Source organism: Oryctolagus cuniculus, chromosome 1 (assembly GCF_964237555.1).
Source record: "Oryctolagus cuniculus chromosome 1, mOryCun1.1, whole genome shotgun sequence".
Classification (NCBI taxonomy): Eukaryota; Metazoa; Chordata; class Mammalia; order Lagomorpha; family Leporidae; genus Oryctolagus; species Oryctolagus cuniculus.
This window is the reverse complement of record NC_091432.1, coordinates 58,785,129-58,807,182: the sequence shown is the minus strand read 5'-3', so window position 1 is coordinate 58,807,182 and position 22,054 is coordinate 58,785,129. Positions and strand designations below refer to the sequence as shown.

The following is a 22,054-nucleotide window of genomic DNA, read 5'->3' as shown; positions in this document are numbered from 1 at the left end:
CTTCCCGTGTCTCCTCCTCCCTCTGTTGTTCTGATCTCTCTCTTCTGTCTCTGTCTTCTCTACAGCCTCCCTATTCCCAGTAGGATGATAGTATGCGCTCTTCCAAGTGAGAGCATTTCCTTAGGCAAAAGGCGTCAGTGGCCAGTGAGCAAGGATGTAAGGCCACAGGTATCCTTTTGGTGATGGGGACCTGAAACCACAGAGGTCTTTACAGCTTTTCATCATTTTCAGAATAGATTGTCTTTCCCCCAACAGCAGCAGCAGCAGCAGCAAATTCAGCAGGGCTCAAAAGAGAATGTTCTGGTCTGAGAAGAGTTCTCCTTCCCCTGACTCCTCAGCCTAAGCTGTTCCCTGGGCCAGCCCAGGAACTTCATAAAGGCCAAGTCTGCCTTTGGCTACAAAAGCTCCAGATAAACTATTGAATGAGTGTGACCAGTGACACTTGGACTGGACTCACAGCTTTGTCTCATTCTAGTCTGAGCTGAGTGAACCCTGGCACCCACATAAGAAGTGCGTATAGCCAAGTGGGTTCATCTTTTTCCTCTCTCTCTCCCTGTATGTGGACACCTCAGCCTGCCACAAAGTAACACCAAGAGCTTTTGGTCCCCTCACATGAGGCCTCCTCTCAGTACACTTGACCCTTTGGGCCAAGCTCAGTGACCACTTACTCATCCTTCTTCGTGGGATTATTTTCCTTTCTGTTTGAGTTGTTCTCTCTTGCTCGATGATTCTCTTTTGTTTATTTCTTTGCTTCCCCCATAACTGTTGGGCTGGACTTTGGCCTCTCTTGTTCCTTCATGTGGCTTCTCTGCTTCTTGGTTGGCTGGAGATCGTGGCAGGAGTGCCAGTGCCCCCGTATTAGGTACTGTACCTGTACCAGGTGAGGTGGAGAGTGAGAATGCCTTTGTTTCCCTACCCTAACACTTGGTCCCCTCCCGCCTGCATTCCTGCATCTCTCTCTGAGAAAAGAAAGTGAGCTCCTTGTTGGAATCATCCACAAGTACTTGGATTCCAAGCCCTTAGAATTTGAAGACATCAGCTGACTTGACCCAGTTTTGAAATATTGAGCTCACTAACTCCTCAGAGAGAAAACCTGAAGTGTGCCTGAGTCCCTGGTGGTCTGTGGGATCTTGGTGTGAAATTGTGCCCTGAAGGCAGAACTGGGCAGATTCTTCTGGACTCCCACTGAAGGATGGCCCAGGCCTGGGGGAGAAGGGTCCCTAAGGCCATGTCCCTTACTCTCATTCACATATCATTGCATCCTTTCAACCTCAGGAGACACAGAAAGTGGTTGGGATGACACTGCCATGGCCAATGACCTCTCATCCACATCATCGGGCACTGAGTCAGGACCCCAGTCTCCCCTGACACCAGATGGCAAACGGAGCCCCAAAGGCATCAAGAAATTCTGGGGAAAGTAAGTTGGTGGTGATGATCTTAATTATATGTCTGGAATTAATTTTCTTGACTGGGTAAAGAGTCTTTGTAAGCCCCTAGTCCACCAGACATAGAAACAACAGTAAAAACAGAGCAGTCATGTTTAAAGAGAATATTTTGAGTTATTGTTCAGGGTCAACAAGTATGAAAGATACCCACTAAATATAACCAGTTGTCTTACATATTATTTATTATAGGAATGAACTCATCCCACATACTCTAAGCACATTCTTGCTTACCTTACATGGACTTGAGGATGAGTCTGGATTCTTCCTTCTTAAGGGTCAATCTGTGATTAAGAAATCTTTGAATACAGAAAACTGACTACTTGCTGGACCAACCGATCTAGTCTGTGAAATGAGGCAGAAAGTAGGGCCTCTTACCAGGTACAGACTTTGATTTTGGCCCTCATGGGAGTGCCTACCTGTCAGAGGCAGGATTAGAATTGAGGCTTGAGTCTGATGGAAGAACTGTTAGAGGTTGTGATCCTTGACCTCTAGGGAGGCAGTGGGCACCTGGGGCCCAAAGTCTGGCCCTCAAAGCCCTTCACAGGAAGGGGTGCCCTGCATCCATTCCCTCACAGTCTCTGTGGATTTCTCTCCACTCAGAATCCGAAGAACTCAGTCAGGAAATTTCAACACTGATGCACCAGGGATGGCAGAGTTTCGGCGAGGTGGACTCCGGGCAACTGCAGGGCCAAGGCTCTCTAGGACCAGAGACTCCAAGGGACAGAAAAGGTAAGGCCCCCTCCAGTCCATCTACAAGGAGATGTTATGAAATCCTGGCCAAAGTGGAGTAAGGAAGGAGGTCTGGATGTCTATCTCCAGAGATGGAAGGCAGAAGCCCTTAGTGCAGAACTGCTCAACTTGCCCACTTGACACATGTAGGCATTGCTCATGCTCATGATACACAGAGGTGAAGGCAAGAGGCATCATACAGTTGGAGATTTCTGAGCCCTTGGGCCTCCCTGAGCACCCCAATACCTGTAGGCACAGAGCAGACTTCCCCTGCACCCTCTGAAGGTTCGCTGGAATAAACTGACAATGATCAAATAGGAGAAAAGGCATACAACTTTATTAATATGCTCTGGGGAAAATTGCAGGAGTGTAGGTAGCCACTGGGTTAGGCTCATTATCCAGATGTTTGTGTACCACTTTCTCTGTAGGCACGGGAGAACAGAGAATGTCATGAGGGCAGGAAATGGTTTTGAAGGGTTTGGAGAACATACAATGGCCCACAGAATAGACAGTGTTTGTAAATTATAGGATGAAAGTAGAGAACAATAATGTGTGGGGAAGGTATTGCCAGGTGTGTTGACAGACTTCGGTGATACGTTTAGTTGATGAAAAGCTCAGGCAAGGGACCAGAGGGAATTGTTTTCTTCCTTTTGGGCTCAGACTTCAGACAGATAAGGAATTTCACAGAAAGCCTCTCCCTGTGCTGGGAGGAAGGTAAACAAGGGAAGGTCAGAGAAATCTTGATTCTGAGGTTGGTTCTGAAGCCTGTCATTGGGTCACAGTGCCAGTCTTTTCAGGTATCGTTTTCTGAACGCCAGCAGTAGCTCTGCACACCCGTAACTCATCCTCAGCAGTGCCTTTGCACACTGGATTCAGAAGTTCTGGTGCAGCTGTTAAAAATTCACTTTCTTAGCCGGCGCTCACTAGGCTAATCCTCCGCCTTGCGGCGCCGGCACACCGGTTCTAGTCCTGGTTGGGGCGCGGGATTCTGTCCTGGTTGCCCCTCTTCCAGTCCAGCTCTCTGCTGTGGCCCGGGAGTGCAGTGGAGGATGGCCCAAGTGCTTGGGCCCTGCACCCCATGGGAGACCAGGAGAAGCACCTGACTCCTGGCTTTGGATCGGCGTGGTGTGCCAGCCACAGCACGCTGGCTGTAGCGGCCATTGCGGGGTGAACCAACAGAAGGAAGACCTTTCTCTCTGTCTCTCTCTCTCACTGTCTAACTCTGCCTTTCAAAAAAAAAAAAAAAGATTAAAAAAAAATACGCTTTCTGGGCTGGTTGTTTAGCCCAGTGGTTAAGACATTGGTTAAGTACCCACATCCCACATGGACTACATTGGTTGCATTCTAAGTTCTGGCTCCTGCTCATGCAAACCCTGGGAGGCAGTTTCAGCTAAGTAATTGGGTTTCTGGCAAAAACATGGACAATCTGGACTGAATTCCTGGCTTTGGCCTTGCCCGGCCCCAGCCACTTCAGGCATCTGGAGAGAGAACCAGTGGATAGGAACTCACGTTCTCTCTCTGTCTCTGCCTCTGAAATTAAAATAGATAAATTTGGGGCCTTCAGGCCAGCGCCTTCCTTCCACACAGACTCCTACAAAGGGCCCTCGTGCCTCATCACCCAACTGTGCCTGACTTTACTGAAGGGTGTTACCTAAAAGGGACTGCGAAAGGATGCGTGGTTCTGGAATCAAAATGGTTTTAAGTTCCACACAACTGTTCCCATCATGCACTGACAAAAAAAACATTTAGCTTGTCCAGAGGTGTCCCCGGTGAATACTTTCAACTTACTGCCCTGACCTCTCTTTCTTTCCCTCCCTGCTTGGAGAAAGAGTGTTTCTGGGAAACTGTTTTACATATCCTCTCCTCCCAGCTGGCAGACCCTATTAACCATCATCTGCAGCAGAGTAGTTTCTAGCCTTTGAGTGGCTCAGCTAGGACCAGTTCTTCAGAGGGCCTTCTGCGGATTGGACTGTGGCATTTTAAATATAACCGAAAGGTGAAAAATAGGGTTTAATTCTTAAGTTAGTCCCTTGAAGATTGCCATCCACCAGTACACAGTACAGATAAGGTACACACACCTGAAATATTAGTTTTCAGAAACAGTGCAATCTAGGTTCCAGCAAAAGGAAAGGAATATTTCTGGGAAGGAAAATACTGGAAAGGAGCCTCGGCTTATTTCGCACGTGGGTGTGATACTTGACAACCCTGGCTCGCCATCTTCAGGTTTCCACGCTCTACCAGGTCCTCCCATTGTATGAGACCTACGACCTTACCAGATCCAATGATGATGTGCTGGGTATTCCTAGACCTGTCATACTCCGGGTGCCTTGAAAAGAAAGGTGAGAATAAATTCCCCTTCTGCACAGGCTTCACCAGCCTCAAGGATGGCAGTGGTTATGTCTGTAATTGTCGCTCCCCCACTCGCGGAGGAATGACACCGGACGCTGTTTTCTTTCCCCGGTCCTTCCCGGATTTGCTGCCGCTCCCCCCGCTTTCGCAGAGGAGCGGCACCAATGAGCTCTCCGACCGACTCTCTCAGGGGGCCCCGCATGTTGTCTCTCTCCCCCTTTTATAGTCCTCTCCCATCAATCCGTGCTCTGCTACCCGCGTGCTGAGCACGCTGCTTTCCTCCAATCAGAGGTTGGATCAGGAATCAGCTAATTGACACAGCAGCTGTGTAAGATTTGTTTACTCCCTCTCAGCGCCATATAGTGGGAGATCAGATGCTTAGAGTTAGTTTCAGTCCACAGTCTCAGTACTTATTTGTCTCCCGGACGCCCCGCCATGTTGCGGGAGACAGACCCTGCTCCCCACATGTAATCACATATGGAAATGCACAGCGGATGTGTCAGAGCCCAGAGAATGTAGGACATTGTCTGAGAAGTCAGAGACCCATTCAGAGCCAATAGAAAGTGAACCATAAATAGGCTTGGCGGAAGACATGTTTTTCTTAACTGTCTCCTTTGAACACTTTTTTTGTGGTTCAAGCACTGTTTTGTGTGTTGGGACAAAACAGTTGTTAATAAACTTTACAAGCAAGCATTGGGGAAAAAAAAAGTAAACTATAGAAAGCTTATATATTTTCCACAATTTTATATGCATATATATATATTCCATAATCAGATGTTTTAATTTGTAATTTTTAAATTTAGATATCAGTGTTTGATTTTTCTGAGTTGGAAGAAAATAAGTTCCAGGGCCGGCGCCGTGGCTCACTAGGCTAATCTTATGCCTGCAGCGCCGGCACCCCGGGTTCTAGTCCTGGTTGGGCGCTGGTTTCTTTCCCAGTTGCTCCTCTTCCAGTCCAGCTCTCTGCTGTGGCCCGGGAGTGCAGTGGAGGATGGCCCAAGTGCTTGGGCCCTGCACCCGCATGGGAGACCAGGAGGAAGCACCTGGCTCCTGGCTTTGGATCGGCGAAGCGTGCCAGCTGTAGCAGCCATATGGGGGGTGAATCAACGGAAAGGAAGACCTTTCTCTCTGTCTTTCTCTAACTCTGCCTGTCAAAAAAAAAAAAAAGAAAGAAAAAAGAAATTAAGTTCCAGGAAGCTTGAATGATTTGTCTTTGTTTTACTTCTGGCTATTTCTTTACATACTGATTCCAGAAGGGAATCCTGGGTCTGGGTAGAAGAATTTTCCTAGCCCCCTTGGGCCTTTGTCCTAGGGTTAACTATGTGGATAGGGAGTCTATTTGCACTCTGGGATTGGGGTAACCAATGTCAGGAGCTTTCTCTTACCAAAAGGAAAAACTGCGGTTCCAGCCACAGGGCTGCTTTGTTTGCATGTCTTTGTGCTTTGTTAACCATAACAACAGATGATAAAGAGAATGCCGATGAAGAAGTCTTAATGAGATTGTTGTATTTCTCTTAAGTGTGCTTGTGCTAACAAAAATGAGTTTGCTGGTGGAAAAGAAAGGCCTTATTACTTGTAAGAGAAATTTGATGGAATTATGTGTTTACTATATAGGTATATAACCTTCTGAAAATGTCACTAATATTCTTTAGAAAAGTCCTTTGTCACTGAAAGCCTCCAGCTGCAATTCTTTTTTTTTCAATGAAGCAATTTTGAAAAAATAGGAAATATTTGATAATAACATTTTATAGGGATTCCTTCAGATTATGGAAGGAAAATTTTATTGTCTTTTGCCACAGGTAAAGTTTTACTGATTTCCATTCCAGTCAGTCTAGAGTACCTGAGCAACCACATCCTTGTCAGCATTTAGTATTTAAACTCTTCTTTATTCACGTTTCTCAACTTCTACAGACCTCTACAAAATTACACTTATATTGCTAATTTAGTTTTCATGTTTGTCATTTGAGTTCTTCTTTTGTGAGTTATCTATATATTTTGCTCATTTTATTTAATTATTAATATCTTTCTCATAAATAGCTCTTCTCTACAGACCAAGACATTAAGTCATAGTTGATCAGTTTTTTTAAAAAAAAGATTTATTTATTTACTTGAAAGGCAGAGTCACAGAGAGGCAGAGGCAGAGAGAGAGAGAGATCTTCCATCTGCTGGTTCACTCCCTAGATGGCCGCAGTGGCCCGAGCTGCACCAATCTGAAGCCAGGAGCCAGGAGCTTATTCCGGGTCTCCTATGCTGGTGCAGAGGCCCAAGCACTTGGGCCATCTTCTACTGCTTTCCCAGGCCATAGCAGAGAGCTGGATCGCAAGTGGAACAGCCGGGACTTGAACCAGTGCCCTGCTGCACCACAGTGCCGGCCCCTAGTTCATCAGTTTTGACATAATATTTTTAAGTTTATGGCAGAGTTTTACTTCTGTTTGAGTTACTTTGATATATGGACTTTTTGTGTTCATGTATAATGAGAGTCATCAACTTTTCCTTTGTGATTTCTTTGATCATTTTCAACTTTTTCCATGTTTTGTAAAAACTGTGCTTAATCTATTTGGGGACAGATTTTATTATGTGAGTGTAATACAGGCGTTCTTTTTTTTTTTTTTAATTTCTTTTTTCAAGGAAAATTCAGTGGAGTGTAATATTGAAGCCAGCAGGTTCTAGAGCCACATGGCTAGATCTCACCTCTGTCTGGAAGGGTTTTCTGAGCTGTTCGGAGTGGATTGCCCTTCCTGACAGGTCTCTAGTCAGACGCCTCCTCTCCTCAGGCCTGTTTTTATTGCCTTTTCCTCACATTCATGGGCAGAATAGCTTCGTAGGACTATAAGGAAGGTTAAGCTTCCAGGGCCTTACTTGTATGAGGTCCAGAGAAAGTCCAGTCTGTATACTGACAGGGCCAGGTGTTTTGAAAATTTCACATAAATAAGATACTTTAAACAAACCTGTTTTAAAGACTGCTGGCTCTTTTTACTTCAACTTTCTCTTGATCTGTAATTTTCCTTCTGTTAGATGATGTTGGAGTAGACATGGGGGTTTTGGGGAACTGCCCGAGGGAAAGTTAGGTGGGGATCCATTTAGTTTGGGTTCAGTGTGATGTGTATATGTGGTTTGCAATCATGGCATGTTTATTTTATTAGGCTTAGTCAACTAGCTGTCCTAGCATACAAAGCATTTCCAGGATTATTCCTATTTCCCATTGTTCTGATTTCCCAGCACTGATGTACCACCAGAGGTCATGTCCCAGTATGAATGTGTCTTCCAGCACTACATACCAGTAGCAGGAAGAAAAGAAAAAAAAAAAAAAATATATATATATATATATATGTGGAATGTAGAAATCCAGACGCTAGTGTGTGGAAATTCTTTCCAGTCATGAGATCTACAAAATTTTAAGCAGGGGATTTGGTTTGAAGTTCTCTCCTGCCAGGATTGGCTAATGAAGTAAATACAGTTATAATTGTGCCATGTGCTCTTCCCTTACCAATGGAATGGCGTATCTGCTAAATCTTAGGTAATTTTAGTTGCAGTTTGGAACATGTCAATAAAACACGGGTTTGACTATATGTGAAAGATACCTTCCCTGTCATCACTAAATGATTTTTTAGCATGTTTAACCATGACTGTGGCTGATGGTATGGGAGACCCTGGTGTTGAGAGAAACTGAGGAGGTACAGAAGCTGGATCTGATACTCTGGGAACAACATCAGGCTTAGGAGGAGAAGGAGGGGTGCACCAAACAGGAAATGTGAGAACTACTGAAGATGAGGACCAGGACTGCACAAGACAGAGGTTTTCAAATTAAAATCTCAAAAACACTTATTTCACCTTAGAACTGAAATGCCCCTCTTATATATGTATGTTTGGTGTTTTCTCAACTTCCAGGAACAAGAAAATAAATGAAATAAAAACCCAATAGAATGTGAAACAAAAATAATAAGGTGAACATTGAAATTGAGAAATTATTTTCCTATTATGAAAGAAATTATAGAGGGCTGGCACTGTGGGGTAGCAGGTAAAGCTTCTGTCTGCAGCACTGGCATCCCATATGGGCACCAGTTCAAGTCCCAGCTGCTCCACTTCCAATGCCACTCTCTGCTATGTCCTGGGAAAGCAGTGGAGGATGGCCCAGGTCCTCAGGTCTCTTTACCCACGTGGGAGACCTGGAAGAAGCTCCTGGCTTGAGATCAACATAGCTCCGGCTGTTGCAGCCATCTGGGGAGTGAACTAGCAGATGGAAGATATCTCTCTCTCTCTCTCTCTCTCTCTCTCTCTCTCTCTCTCTCTCTCTCTTCCCCCTCCCCCCTCCCCCCTCTCCCCTCTCCTCCTCTGCTCCTCTCCTCCTCTCCCCCTCTCCCCCTCTCCCCCTCTCCCCCTCCCTCCCTCTGCCTCTGCCTCTCTGTGACTCTGCCTTTCAAATAAATAAATAAATCTTTTAAAAAAAGAAATTATAAGCAGAAATATTCCAAATCATGCCAACAGCAGTGAGAACAAGAGATAAATTTCAATCAGAAGTAATTAATACATTCCCAGAGTGTTATTCGTACAAAGTGAATCATGTGAACACATTGGACAAAGGCTGAAATTTCTTGATTGAAATTTTTATTCATTTGCAGCACCCAAAAGAACTTAAAGTTCATGCTAAATTCAAAGAATGTTTAAGATTAGCCACAGCACTAGAAAACCTGAATACTGTGGAGTTTTTTTTTTTAATTAAAGATTTATTTATTTATTTGAAAGGCAGAGTCACAGAGAGTCAGAGTCAGAGAGAGAGAGAGAGAGAGATCTTCCATTCGCTGGTTCACTCCCCAGATGGCTGCAACATCTGGAGCTGTGCTGATCTGAAGTCAGGAGCCAGGAGATTTTCTGGATTTCCCACATGGGTGCAGGGGCCCAGGCACTTGGGCCATCTTCCACTGCTTTCCCAGGCCACAGCAGAGAGCTGGATCGGAAGTGCAGCAGCCAGGACTCGGTCCTGCACCCATGTGGGATGCTGGCACTGCAGGCGGTGGCCTTACCTGCTATGCCACAGTGTTGGCCCCTACTATGTAGTTTTACCACTTACATAGAAAAGAGGTTTTCCTAAATTTAAGTGATTCTAAAAATGCACTTTACAATACCAATCATAAGTTGTGAAAATGAAACATTTTTTAGGCTACCATAATAAAAATATTGACCAGTCATGCTAGAAGAAAACCTTTTCTCATAGAGAATAGTATAGAATTGTGGACATAGAATTGTGAAGAAGCGATCAAAGATTATGTACTCAAAATATGAAGGTAAAATAGTTCTGTAGGGGCATGTCTAGGGATTAATTAATAAACGTACTTTTTCTGGATTCTGTGGTGTTTTTCTGTTTGGTTAAATTTGTGATTTTTTTACGATTAGTTTTCTCATTCTAAATGAATATTCTGTTTGGTTCCTAATTTTATACAAAAGTTTTATGCTTTTTTTTTTTTTTTAAGTGAATACTCCACATTCGGTAAGTTCCAGATCTCATAAAACCTGGGTCACTACCTATTTATTACCCATGAATGCCTGGGCTCTGGGCTATGCATGATTAGCACCTGCCCGAGGGTGTACATCATCTCTAGCATTTGTTATAGACTGGTGCCTTCTTGTTATCCTTGTTTTTTAAGGAATGCCCTCACTTTACGAATAGCTCAGTCAGGCCTTAAGTTTTTTTTTTTTTTTTAATCCAGCTTAATAAACCAAAGTATCTGTGGGTTCTGCATGTACAGATTCAACCAGTCATACATCAAAATATAGCTAGGCTTACAGTGGTGGTGGTTGTCTATACTGAACACTTTAAGACTTTCTATCAACATTCCCTAAATATTACATCATAACAGCAGTTTCCCTGGAAATTGTATTAGATATTGCAGGTAACCGCGAGGTGATTTAAAGTGTATGGGAAAATGTGTAGGTTACATATAGATGCTACACCATCTTATATATGGGACTTGAACACCTGTGAGTTTTGGTATCTGGTGGGATAGAGTCAAGTGTCCTGGAACCCGTCCTTTGTGCTTTCTGGAAGGGATGTTTCTGAATATCTAGTCTTCTGTAAATCCCCACTTACTTAAAAAATATAAAGTTTTGTCGATCCCCCCTCCCTTAGAAAAGACTGTAGGGATTTTGAGTGTTCCATTATAGTCACACTTTAGATGAAAAATTGATGTATTTAAGAATGGCTGGCTTTCAATACCAAGTCATCGTGTCTGGAACATGATCTGCTCTTCATTTATTCATGTGTTGTTTTTTTTTTTCTTCTGTTTCTCAGTTGAGTTTGGTAGTTGGCACATCACCCTACTCCTGTCACACCCCTGCCCCAGACCCCACACACAGTCACACAAGGCCCACACATTCCTTGTTAAGGGAATTCTTAGACATCTTGTAATTTTCATTGCCAAAAGTGTTTAACAAGAGTAACTGTACATTGATGGTATGTAGAAAATCCTAAATTTTTGTATGATATAATGCTAAGTACATGTCTGTGTTTGTGTTTTATTACTAGCTACCTTGTTGAGCTCTATTAGGTTTTCTAGGTAGGCAATCCTATCAGAAGAAAAATTGTCTTATTTTTACCTTTGTAAGAGCTCTATATATTATTTTTATTTTACTTCCTATTCTAACTTCAACAGTCCAGTGTTATTAGTACTTATTTTTCAAAAAAGATTTATTTATTTATTTGAAACTCAGAGTTACAGAGAGAGAGAAGGAGAGGCAGAGATAGTGAGAAAGGTCTTCGAGCCACTGGTTCACTCCCCAGTTGGCTGCAACGGCCGGAGCTGCGCCCATCTGAAGCCAGGAGCCAGGAGCTTCTTTTGGGTCTCCCACATGGGTGCAGGGGACCAAGGACTTGGGCCGTCTTCCACTGCTTTCCCAGGCAACAGCAGAGAGCTGGATCAGAAGAGAAGCAGCCATATCTCAAACCGGTGCCTAGAACTCATTTTTAATAATGTGTTACTGACTTTAATGTTACTGACTTTACTGTGGATACCCCTAGTGTCTCATGGATAAATTAGGTGTTAGCTAATTGTTGATTGAGTGAGTTTAGGCTTTGATTTTGTTTTTCTAAGATTTATTTTATTTGAAAGGCAAAGTGACTGGGGGGTGGGGAGAGAATATCTTCCATTCACTGGTTCACACCCCCAAAAGGCCACAATGGCCCAGGCTGGGCCAGGCTGGAGCCAGAAAACTAAAACTCCATATGGGTCTCCCACGTGGGAGCCAAGGCCTGATCATCTACTGCTTTCCCAGCACATTAGCAGGAAGCTGGATCACAAGTGGAGCTGGGACTCAAACCAGTGCTCCCATGGACTGCTAGCATCACAGGCAGTGACTTAACCTGCTACACCACCATGCTGGCCCCTGGATTTTTTTTTCATTGTTGTTTTGTTTTTTAATATTAGAGAACTGATCCTCTTCCTAGTTTTCTGTGAGTTTTCCTAAAAATAGTGTTGGTCCTTGTTGAAGGAATATTATTATTTTGTGGGTCTTCCTCCTATAGGCCCACACTCTGAGTCTGTGATGTGTGTGGCATACGTGGACCTGTAGCACGGAAATACAGACTCCTGAGGATCGTCTAGGCTCTCCATGCTCCAGGGAGCTGGAGATGTGAAATTCAGACCGTGTGTTAGCAAGGAAATTTTACAGCCTATGTAGTTCATCTGGGTGAGTTGTAATAAAATGTTGTTCAGCTCAGTCCCACGGTTCATTAAAAAACAGTCCTTCTCTCATGAGACTTTGTTATGTTCAGAAGCTCAGGCTTGCCTGCTGAAGGTAGCTTGCTGTCTTCTTGCTTCCCAGTGACGCCAATGCCCCCTTTGCCCAGTGGAGCACAGAGCGAGTATGTGCGTGGCTGGAGGACTTCGGCCTGGCTCAGTATGTGATCTTTGCCAGGCAGTGGGTGACTTCTGGCCATACACTACTGACAGCCACGCCTCAGGATATGGAAAAGGTAAGGGCTGAGCTTGGGTGAGAAGGTCCCCATTCTCCCCAGACCAGTGCATGGGGAGGTGAGGGTCCCTCTCCACCACATACAAGGGCTTGGACAGAGGGAGAGGAGACTGAGAGAGCCCCAGAACTGAAGGTTGACCTCCTGGGACTTTGTGCAGAGGTGCACTGTCACCCTGTCCCAGCATCTCCACTGAGCCACAGCATCTGCTCAGGGCCAACTTACCTGCCAAAGTTCTACCTGTGGTCTTCTTGCTCTAATTTCAGGAGCTAGGAATTAAGCACCCACTTCACAGAAAGAAACTGGTTTTGGCAGTGAAAGCCATCAACACCAAGCAGGAGGAGAAGTCTGCGCTGCTAGACCACATCTGGGTGACACGTAAGGACAGGCATATGTGTATTAAGTAGGTTCTGGCAGTTCCCAATGTAAAGTCTTTCACTGTTGAATGTATTCAAGCCAGGTTTTTTGTTATGAAAGTCAGCTGATTACTAAACCTTTTGGGGAACAGAAGTAAACTTCAAAATGATGCTTGGCTAGGTTTTGTGTGTGTGTGTGTGTGTGTGTGTGTGTGTTTTCTGGTGATGGAGTCAGGATGGGAGCGCAAGGCATCTGCATTCTGCTATTCTCATGAGTCCTGATTTTGCAGGGTGGCTTGATGACATAGGCTTACCCCAGTACAAGGATCAGTTTCATGAATCCAGAGTTGATGGACGAATGCTGCAATATCTAACTGTGGTGAGGATTTTTTCTGTAAATATTTCCATTGTTCCTGTGAGAACTCAGTTCAGTTGTAACTGTGGTGGTGCTTCAAACTCAACTCAACCTCCTCCCTCATATTCTTACAGCCTTGAATTTATATCATTTGTCATGTAAGAGGTCCCCAGCAACAGAATAGAAATCTTTGTGATGAGAAAGTGTTTGGTGTGTCCATGTGCACTTTCCTGAATGAGTAACTATATGCCCTCATTTGTTCAACCTAAAGTTAACCAGAAAATGAGGGAGTCAACGCGATAACATGATTCTGCATTCAGACTTGCTGTGTTTGGTTTGGGAAAGACCTTCCCACTGGCAACTTTGCTTCACCAGCCAAACTTTCTCTTCCAGAATGATCTACTCTTCTTAAAAGTCACCAGCCAGCTACATCATCTCAGCATCAAGTGTGCCATTCACGTGCTGCATGTCAACAAGTTCAACCCGCACTGCCTGCACCGGCGACCAGCGGATGAGGTGAGGGCTGGCTGGCCTTTATCCAGGTAGCCCTGAGCCAGGACACCTACAGTATGTGGTGTGAGGCAGCAAGGGTAGCGTCATCACAAAATGGCTTCACATTGGACCTCAGCACGTGGGATTCTTTCCTGTGCTAGTGCTTTGTGGTGCCAAAGACTCCCTTGGATGCATGTCCTTTGTGTCTCCTAGCAGCTCCTAGACTTCCTGGCTGCCACCCTCTCTTGGGGAGACACACACTGTGGGCTGGCTAGCAGACAGTAGCAACAGGTCTGTCAAAGTCATCACAATGATTAAAGAAGTTGGGGGAATGGTGCCAAGGAGAGGGAAACGCAAAGTCAGTGGAAAGTTGAGTGTCGAGGTGGACATAGGAGGGGAGAGCCAGAAGAGAGTGAGGGGAGAGGGGCCAGTAAGGAGCCAGGCACTTCACAGTAGGTTTCCTTATCTGTAGGTACAAGAGTAACTGACCTACAGGCCAGGTACACAGGCCCTCTGTAACACTGCCTTTCAAAAATAAATAAATAAATAAATCTTAAAAAAAAAAAAAAAGATAAACTCAGCTTCCTATGGGATTAAAAATGCCTGCCTCTGCCCACCATCTCCTGTTTCTCCCTGTTCATCAAATCTGTGTTGAATGCCTTGTGTGTGTCCGGCACAGTGCTGAGCGTGTTGATCTTAATGTGTGCTCCCTCACACATTTGGCCACACCAGGGAGATCTTTTACAAATGTGCAAACAACTCAGTTCATAATTAACCATCATCTTTAGAGTTCTGTTGTCTCATTGAATGACTGAGTTGTTTGCCTCCCTTTATTTGTCTCAGTTAACCAGAAATTGAGAGAGAAATAAGATTCTGGATTCAGAAATCTCAGTAAGGAAGATCCCACAGGATTCAGTGAGAATTCTCTCCCTTGGGCCCAGGGAAGGCTCTCAGGCTGGTGATCTGGCTGCCCTGGGTCACTAGGCATAGGGGTCTTTTTTTCTGGTGAGACATCTGGGGCTGACTCCACAGGAGACCATTGGTGATACCTGTGAAGCCTAACTTTCTTCTCCTTATCCCTCTCACAGAGTAACCTTTCTCCTTCAGAAGTGGTGCAGTGGTCCAACCACAGGGTGATGGAGTGGTTGCGATCAGTGGACCTGGCGGAGTATGCCCCCAACCTTCGAGGGAGTGGCGTCCATGGAGGTCTCATTGTGAGTGGCTCTTTGGGCATGCCCATCCGCCCTGGTGTTTGTGGGAGTCTTCAGAAACTCAGTTCTAAAGGACCAGATAGAAATTCCATGCAGGTTATCTGAAACCCTTGTATATTTCAGAGTCTCAGAGTGTTTGATAATTTGTGGTTGAGAATTAATACACCTCGTGGAAACAAGATGGCTTGTGGAAGGATTTCCAAAGCAAGAGACCTAGAGGATTCCACCAAAGTGGGGTTGCAGGAGGATTAACCCTTAACCAAGGCAGCTTCACCTGGTCCCAGAGGCACATGGGGGCTGGGGATGTAAGGGACAGGCCATCAAAATAGAACTTCCTGCTTGCCCTGAGATGGTCTCTTATTACCACTCAGGTCTGTCAAGTGGCAGAGCCAGGGGGAAATGAGGGAGGGTGGCTTGGGTGTCATGCAGAGAAGACTCTGGGAGGTAGCATTTATCCGAGAGAGCCCCATTCTCTGCCGGCCTGGGAACACGAGTTGGCCAGTCAACAAATGGAGTGATGCCTGCTCAGAGCCAGCCTTGGTGCCTGATAGACAGAGGGAATGGGGCAGAGAGGAGGTGGAGGAGCTGTAGCCCTGCTCCCGATTGCCCAGTGTCACCCACTAGTGCCGTCCACAAACGGTCGCCACGGCCAAGTTTCTCTCATGTTTCTTCTTAGATCCTGGAGCCACGTTTCACAGGGGACACTCTGGCTATGCTTCTGAATATCCCTCCACAAAAGACACTTCTCAGGCGCCACCTGACCACCAAATTCAATGCCCTGATCGGTCCCGAAGCTGAACAGGAAAAGCGTGAGAAAATAGCCTCCCCGGCTTACACACCGCTGACCACCACAGCCAAAGTCCGGGTGAGTTGTGAGATCCTTTCTGGGAAGCCTTGGCAGCCTGCCTTCTGGTCTTCATGTTGGACAGCCGCTGGCCCGACTTCGGGAGCCACACCAGCAGGCGAGGCCTGGACAAGGGGCAGCCTCAGCTTCTGCTGCAGGTCCCCCTATCTTTGAGTCCAAGGACGACAGTGCTGGTTTCTTTGCACAGAAACCACGTTAAGGCAGCATCAGCTCATAGCTGGCTGGGAGCTCATCCGTCACATCAGTGTTGCTGGGGTTTATCTTGCAAAGTCCGGGTGCCCTTCAGTGCCTCCTGTCAGCGTGCTCCAATGCTGTGGGCTCTTGGTCTCGCTTGTCTTGTTCTGTGAGCTGGTCAACATGCAGCTGTGTGGAGGTCTCCAGGTCATCCAAGTGCCCCTGCCTAGCCTACCTTGTGCTAATGCCATGTCCTTTTCTGACCACAGGCCTACACACACAGTCTCTGGAGGCCAGGCTGGGCCTGCCCCTGGTAGCATGTTGGCACTGCAGGGCCAGCTATGTCTCATAACCAGACATCCTTCCTAGGAGAACAGGACAGCAAGTGACTGAGGAGTGAAACCAGACAGTGCTGGGCAAACTTAGGAAAGGCGGAAAGCCAAGCTGGGGCCATCCAGCGCGGCTCTCGAGGGCACAGGTGCATAGAGGGGAAGCAGGTGCTCCCCTGTGTGGTGAGGCAAGTGCTCTTGCTCAGCACGAGTACCGACCGTGACACTCTGCAGGGACTCCTCGTCCATCTGTTGGGCAGCAGGGCATGAGTATCAGGCACAGGGGCTTGGAGGAGCCTTTCCCCAGCACACAGGCTGCCTATAGGAGTTCTGTTCTGTTCTTCTAGAAGCAGCTTGGCTTATTCCTTTCTTCTGGGCCCACTTTTAAATAACACCATCGGTCATCTCTGCACACTGCCTTGGTAATCTGCTTCTCAAAATCTTGCATTTGTTCTGTTTCAGCCAAAGAAACTAGGATTTTCACATTTTGGAAACATAAGAAAAAAGAAGTTTGATGAATCAACAGACTACATTTGCCCAATGGAGCCCAGTGTTGGCGTTGGTGACAGTCACAGAGTCTACGGTGGCTACCGGGGCCTCAGTCCCCTTGATTCCCCTGAACTGGATGGGCTGGACCAGGTGGGACAGATTAGTTGATGCCCTTGTCACCTGCCCGTGTGCACCCTGAGAGCTCACAGTAACACTGCGTGTGTCACATGTAACTGCACCTCACCCCCTGCACACGTGCATGACTTGCAGAGAACATTCCAGCAATCGCATCCCCCCGGATAAGACTCTCTTCCGGCCCCGAGGTGGCCAGACTCTGGAGTTACACCTCTGCAAAGGAGCCAGGCTCCTTTGGGGACTGCCACCAAAGGTGGATCAGGAGGAAAGGCTCCTAAAGATGCTTTTACAGACGTTTTTAGTAATTCTTAATGCCCGTCTCCAGCACCAGTGGAAACACGTGAACTCGGACCCAGGTTCAGAGACCTTGGACAACCCCAAGGGGCTCAACCCTCAGGCTCCTCCCCTGTGCTTTTGTTGAGGGAAAAGTTCAAGTGCCTTAGGCCTGTGGGTCACAGAGTCTTGGCCAAGGTCGAAGGAACAAGCAGCAGGGATTTCTGCCGCGGTGACAGTGTAATTGTGTTGTGCCTTATGACAGAGGTGGTCGCTTCCTTCTGGTAATAAAAACAATATTTATGTAGAAAGTAAACAGTGCCACATACCCTTAATCTGGTTGGGGGAAGAAAGCTGGGTGTGTCTGCGGAAGGATTCTTACTGATCACACAGCTTGAGAGCCAATGGCATCAAACATAGTCCTTGGCCAGGGGCATACTCAGAATTTGCCAGAGGTGGGGGCGTGGATAGAGTGAAGAGCCCCCCACACACACCTTGCATCCTTCAGAGTTCTGGGGCCCAATGCCGCAGGCACTCCCTCCCTCCCTGAAGCAGAGGGGAGCCTCGAGTCTCACACAAGCCTGACTGCAGGGCGCCTCTGTCCTGTGTCAGCCATGTGGGTGATGGGTGGTGGGGGAGAGAGGGCGGCTGTGTCGGGCTCTGGTCTTTGCTGGGCTTTGCCAGCTTTCCGTAACTGCTGCAGCCGCTGATCCGTCGCTGCTGGGTCCGGTCTGTCCTCTTAATTTAGAGGCTGCCTTGCTGATAATGGGTCCTCCAGATGGGCCCTGTCTGGCTAGGGACTGACGGAGAGATACACCGTGCCAGTCTGGGCTTCTGCACTTTAGATTCCAGTTTGCCCCAGGGAGGCTTTTGGCTTCCCCAGTTCCTCTGGGCCTCATCTGTGAAAGAATAACGGCGTCATAATCGTCTAGATGGCGAGACGGGGCCTGGTGACCTCACCATGGCACTCCAATTCTATCCCAGAAGGATCTGTGCTGAGATTTCATTCTTGAGCTATCAGCAGCCTGGGGCCTGACCTGGTCTTACAGGCTGCCACCTCCCCTGAAGTCCAGCTGCTGAGAGATGTGGACACAGGCTCAACAGCTGGCATCTCTGCTGTCTGATCCTGGTACCCAGGGCCAATGAGCAACGTGCTCCTCAGGGCTGGTCCCTGGCCTGGCCACGGTAGTTGGAGAGCCAGCCGGGATGGGCTTTGTCCCTTACTTCTTTCCATGTCCTGGTGAGAGAGTCTGTGCATGTGCCTGTTTGCAAACCCTGCATGGAATTGTTTGGCCACGAGTTCTCTGCGCTGCCCTGAGCACGTCGTGTTTCTGTGGACCTCAATTTTCCCACCTCTAAAACAAGGGGTTATAGTTGGTCCTCGAAATCTACAGGGGATGCTTCCAAATCTCCAGTGTCTAAGTGCGTTTGGGGAAGAAGGAGCAGGCATACAGGAGGCGAGAGGCGCCCCCATGAGCAGCTTCCTGAGAATGCCCACCCATGCCAGTGTCTGGGCACCGGTGTCTGGAATCCTGTTGGTACCCAGGAACTGACAACCTGTTCAGCATCCTGAAAGCCTTCGTCCCCACTGCTCTTTGCTCCTGGAAATAGCTGGGACCCTGAATATTAGCAGAAGAGCTGCTTTTGACAGGCCTGGGCCCTGCCTCTCTGTATCAAGTGCTGGCGACAAGTGGAGCCCAAGGAGAGAGAGTGCATGCAGGATGCTGGGTGCCTTTCCCCAGGGACAGAAGCAGCATGTGCCCCACCCACCCGTTACTCGTCGGGGCCTGGCACCCTTCTTGCCCGTCCCTGTAGGTAAGCATGCCTTGGAGAAGCCAGGCCCCGGCAGGACTCAACTTGCATGCCATCTCTGAATCGCAAGCTGGCTCGATGGCGCTGACCAGCCTGTGCCCATTTTACAGATGGCACCTTCGGAAGGCACTGTGACGCAGATAGGGCTCCTCTCCCAAGACATTCACCGCCTTACGGTAGGACCGTCACCCTCTCCCTGCAGTAGGACTAGGGCGCACAGCTGTGGGCAGTGAGGTTGGTGTGGCGGTGCCACGGCATGGGGAGAGCACAGGATGGTGCTGGGCGCTGGGATCAGAGCCTGCGCCTGAGCCAGTCCTGAGGCAGAAAGCAGCCCAGCGGCCCTCTGTGCTGGCCTGGTACTGGGCTGGAGCAGAAGCCGGCTAAGCGTGCCGCGTCTCGGGTCCTCGCCACAGTCTCAGAGCTTTGAGGAAACCCAGGTGCTCGGAAGCTCTGGATCACTGGCCAGTCAGCCCAAAGCCAGGCCTGCACTCTGGCCTAGCGGTTACTGCCCAGCCCCCTTCCCATGAGACGCGCCTTTCCTCTCATGTCACTGGCTTCATGGAGATCACAGGCATGTGGGTGCATCCTGGTGTGGTCGGGAGTGCAGACCATGCCAGGGGCGCAGCTTGGGCTCGGAGGAAGAGCAGTAGGTTAGAGGGAAGCAGACCTGGTTCAAGCCCCTGCTCTGATTTTCAGTAGCTCTGGGACCTTGCCTGTGTGTGTCTCGCTCCCTCTTTCTGAGCCGTGGCATAGTTTCCCATAAAGCAGGCAAATAATATCCTCCTGGTAGTGCTTATAGGCAGACCCAGGCTGGCAGTGATGTGTGTTTGAGGCCCCCTAACTTCCCAGGGCCCTTTTATCCCTGGAGGTCCCATCACTGAGCCCATCGGCTGCATCATCTGGTCTGTACATATGGAAGCCCCATCTCCACTCTTTGCTGGCTGCTGTGCTAAGGAACATTGAGCCTATATCAAAGCCAGCACACGAGTGGCCCTGAACCCAAGCAAGATCATTTGTATTCAATTTATTTCTGGCTCACACACTGAAATGAATCTGTCTACCTTGTGCCCTTAGAGTCTTTAACAGGTCTTTGGTGACCTTGAAATAGCAACTTTACCTCTAAGACAAGCTGTTTATCTTGATAGTAGTATCTATTCTGACCTAATACCAGGGTCCCTGAGACGCCATGACCTGACAGTTACCACTGTCAGAGACCACACCCAGTGCCCTCTGCTTCCCAATGGCTGCCCCCTGAACAGCCGTGACCAAAACCCTGTTAAACTGCACCTTTGGCTGTGTCCTTTCAGACCCTGCTGAGCCAGGACCAGCTGCTGAACGACTCTCGCCTGGCTGCTCCAGACTCTGATGAGTGGAGATGACGTTCCTCGTGGCCGAGAGCCCAGAGAGGCACGTGCAGGGCCCCGCGTCTTGGCTTCAGTGGGAGCTGGCGCGCGGCCACCCGTAGAGCCTGGAAGTTGCAGGCTGGGCCTCTCAGACGGGGTGTCCACAGGAGTGAAGCAGAGCTGTGGACAGGTGTCCAGGAGGTGCCCCCGTGCCCCTGTGTGTTTTCAGTTGTGCTGTGCCCCTCACTGCAGCTTTTATACCTTTTGTACTTTTCTATGTGGACCACAGCGCACTTCTGAAGGGAGAGCAGTGAGCTGTCAACACAGACTCAATGGCTTCTTCTGTTCCCAGGGACAGCCGGGAGGCCCTCACACCAAAGGGGAGGAAGTGTGAGTTCATAAAGCCTCTGCCGGAAACAGGCATTCTGATGTCCTGCAGTGACTGCTGGGTGAAATAACGGGGAGCTTCGGGGCTGCTTCCCACGGGGGTGTGTTTGCACACAGAGCTCTGGCCATGTCGGGGTATTCAGGGTGAGAGCAGGCCAAAGCACTGTGATTCCTTTCCTGCCGCCCTGGCTGCTCTCCAGCTACCCGCATCTGCAGTGTGTGTGTGTGTGCATCCCCAATGCACACGTGCACACAGCTGGCACACACAGCACACCCAGTTTCCCAGGCCTTCCCTCAGCAGCTGCAGGTGTAATGTCTGGTTAAACAGCTCCCCCTAGTGGGAGGCCCTTGGTGATCCCAAATGCAACACATTTCCATAGCAATTCAGCGTCTTCCCAAACAAGCCTGTTGCTTCTCCAGAATCCCATACCGGAGAGGCACAACCGAGTCCCCAGAGAGTTCCCTCCCCTGCCTCTCCCCCCACCCTCTAGGTCCGGTGTCCTCTCTCACTGGATCACTGCAGCTGGTCTCCGTGCCCCCCAACCCCACATTGGTCAGCGCTGTTCTCACCAGGGGGACCTCCCCGCAGCACTGCTGGATACCGGTTGTCTTTCTGCTCAGAACTCCTCAGTTACAGGATCACCAGAGATAGAGTCCGAGGCCCTTGACCATCTGCAGCCTCGATGAACCCACGGTCTAGTCTTGGCTCCCTCTGGCCGTTCCTCAAGCCCTACCCTCGCTGTGGAATGCGTTTTTCCTCCTGGTCCCCTCCGTGAGGCCAGGCCCTGTATAGATTCTCTTTCGGGAGGCCTGCATGCATGTTCTAGTTGAAGGTCGACTGTGTCACAGTGCTGCGTCTGCCCTTGAGCCTGTGCACATCACAGGTCACCTTGAAGTGAGGCATGGTCATTCCATGTCCACCCTCAGCACCAACTCGCTGAGTCCCCGCTGTGGGCTGGCCCAGTCCTGGTCCTCAACCTGCTCAGGAGGTCCATGCTCCTAGGGCCCCACCCACTCCTTCCCAGGTGTGCTAAGTACCTTCCACTCCTGGAAAGGCTGGGGAGGAGCCGGAGATACAGGCATGAATGCCACAGTCCCTGCCTCGGGTGCTTCCAGGGGTGCACAGGCCTCGGGTGCTTCCAGGGTGTGTGCTGAATGTGACAGATGCTCTAATAGATGTCTCTGCGGCCCGAAGGAGCAAGTTGTCATGTTTAAGGGGGTCTGGGGTAGGAGTCTGAGAGGCTCTACGGAAGAGTGACACTTGGATTGTGCATGCTAAGCATGCTTCCCCAGGTATGCCAGAGGGGCAGGGCCTCCAGGCAGATGGACTTGCCCCCCGCACCCAGC

The 22,054-nt window shown here is 48.4% G+C and overlaps 1 protein-coding gene across 31 annotated transcripts in view; it reads left to right on the top strand.

Annotated features, from left to right (window-relative positions):
* The window catches only part of PPFIBP2 (PPFIA binding protein 2), a 169,320-nt gene extending 148,577 nt beyond the window's left edge, over nucleotides 1–20,743 (top strand). For 22 of the 31 annotated variants that reach the window (XM_070074030.1, XM_070073995.1, XM_008265596.4 and 19 more), the window contains 12 exons: nucleotides 830–862; nucleotides 1,276–1,417; nucleotides 2,046–2,174; nucleotides 12,339–12,489; nucleotides 12,753–12,864; nucleotides 13,133–13,221; nucleotides 13,591–13,713; nucleotides 14,778–14,903; nucleotides 15,577–15,765; nucleotides 16,731–16,907; nucleotides 19,088–19,153; nucleotides 20,285–20,743. In XM_070074030.1, the coding sequence (XP_069930131.1) occupies nucleotides 830–862; nucleotides 1,276–1,417; nucleotides 2,046–2,174; nucleotides 12,339–12,489; nucleotides 12,753–12,864; nucleotides 13,133–13,221; nucleotides 13,591–13,713; nucleotides 14,778–14,903; nucleotides 15,577–15,765; nucleotides 16,731–16,907; nucleotides 19,088–19,153; nucleotides 20,285–20,356 (1,409 nt within the window). In that variant the 3' untranslated portion in view covers nucleotides 20,357–20,743. Of the gene's footprint in view, nucleotides 1–829; nucleotides 863–1,275; nucleotides 1,418–2,045; nucleotides 2,175–12,338; nucleotides 12,490–12,752; nucleotides 12,865–13,132; nucleotides 13,222–13,590; nucleotides 13,714–14,777; nucleotides 14,904–15,576; nucleotides 15,766–16,730; nucleotides 17,482–19,087; nucleotides 19,154–20,284 lie in introns of those variants that run through there. The other 9 variants (XM_070074004.1, XM_008265616.4, XM_070073999.1 and 6 more) reach the window with 3 other exon arrangements.
* The last annotated feature ends 1,311 nt before the right edge of the window (nucleotides 20,744–22,054 follow it).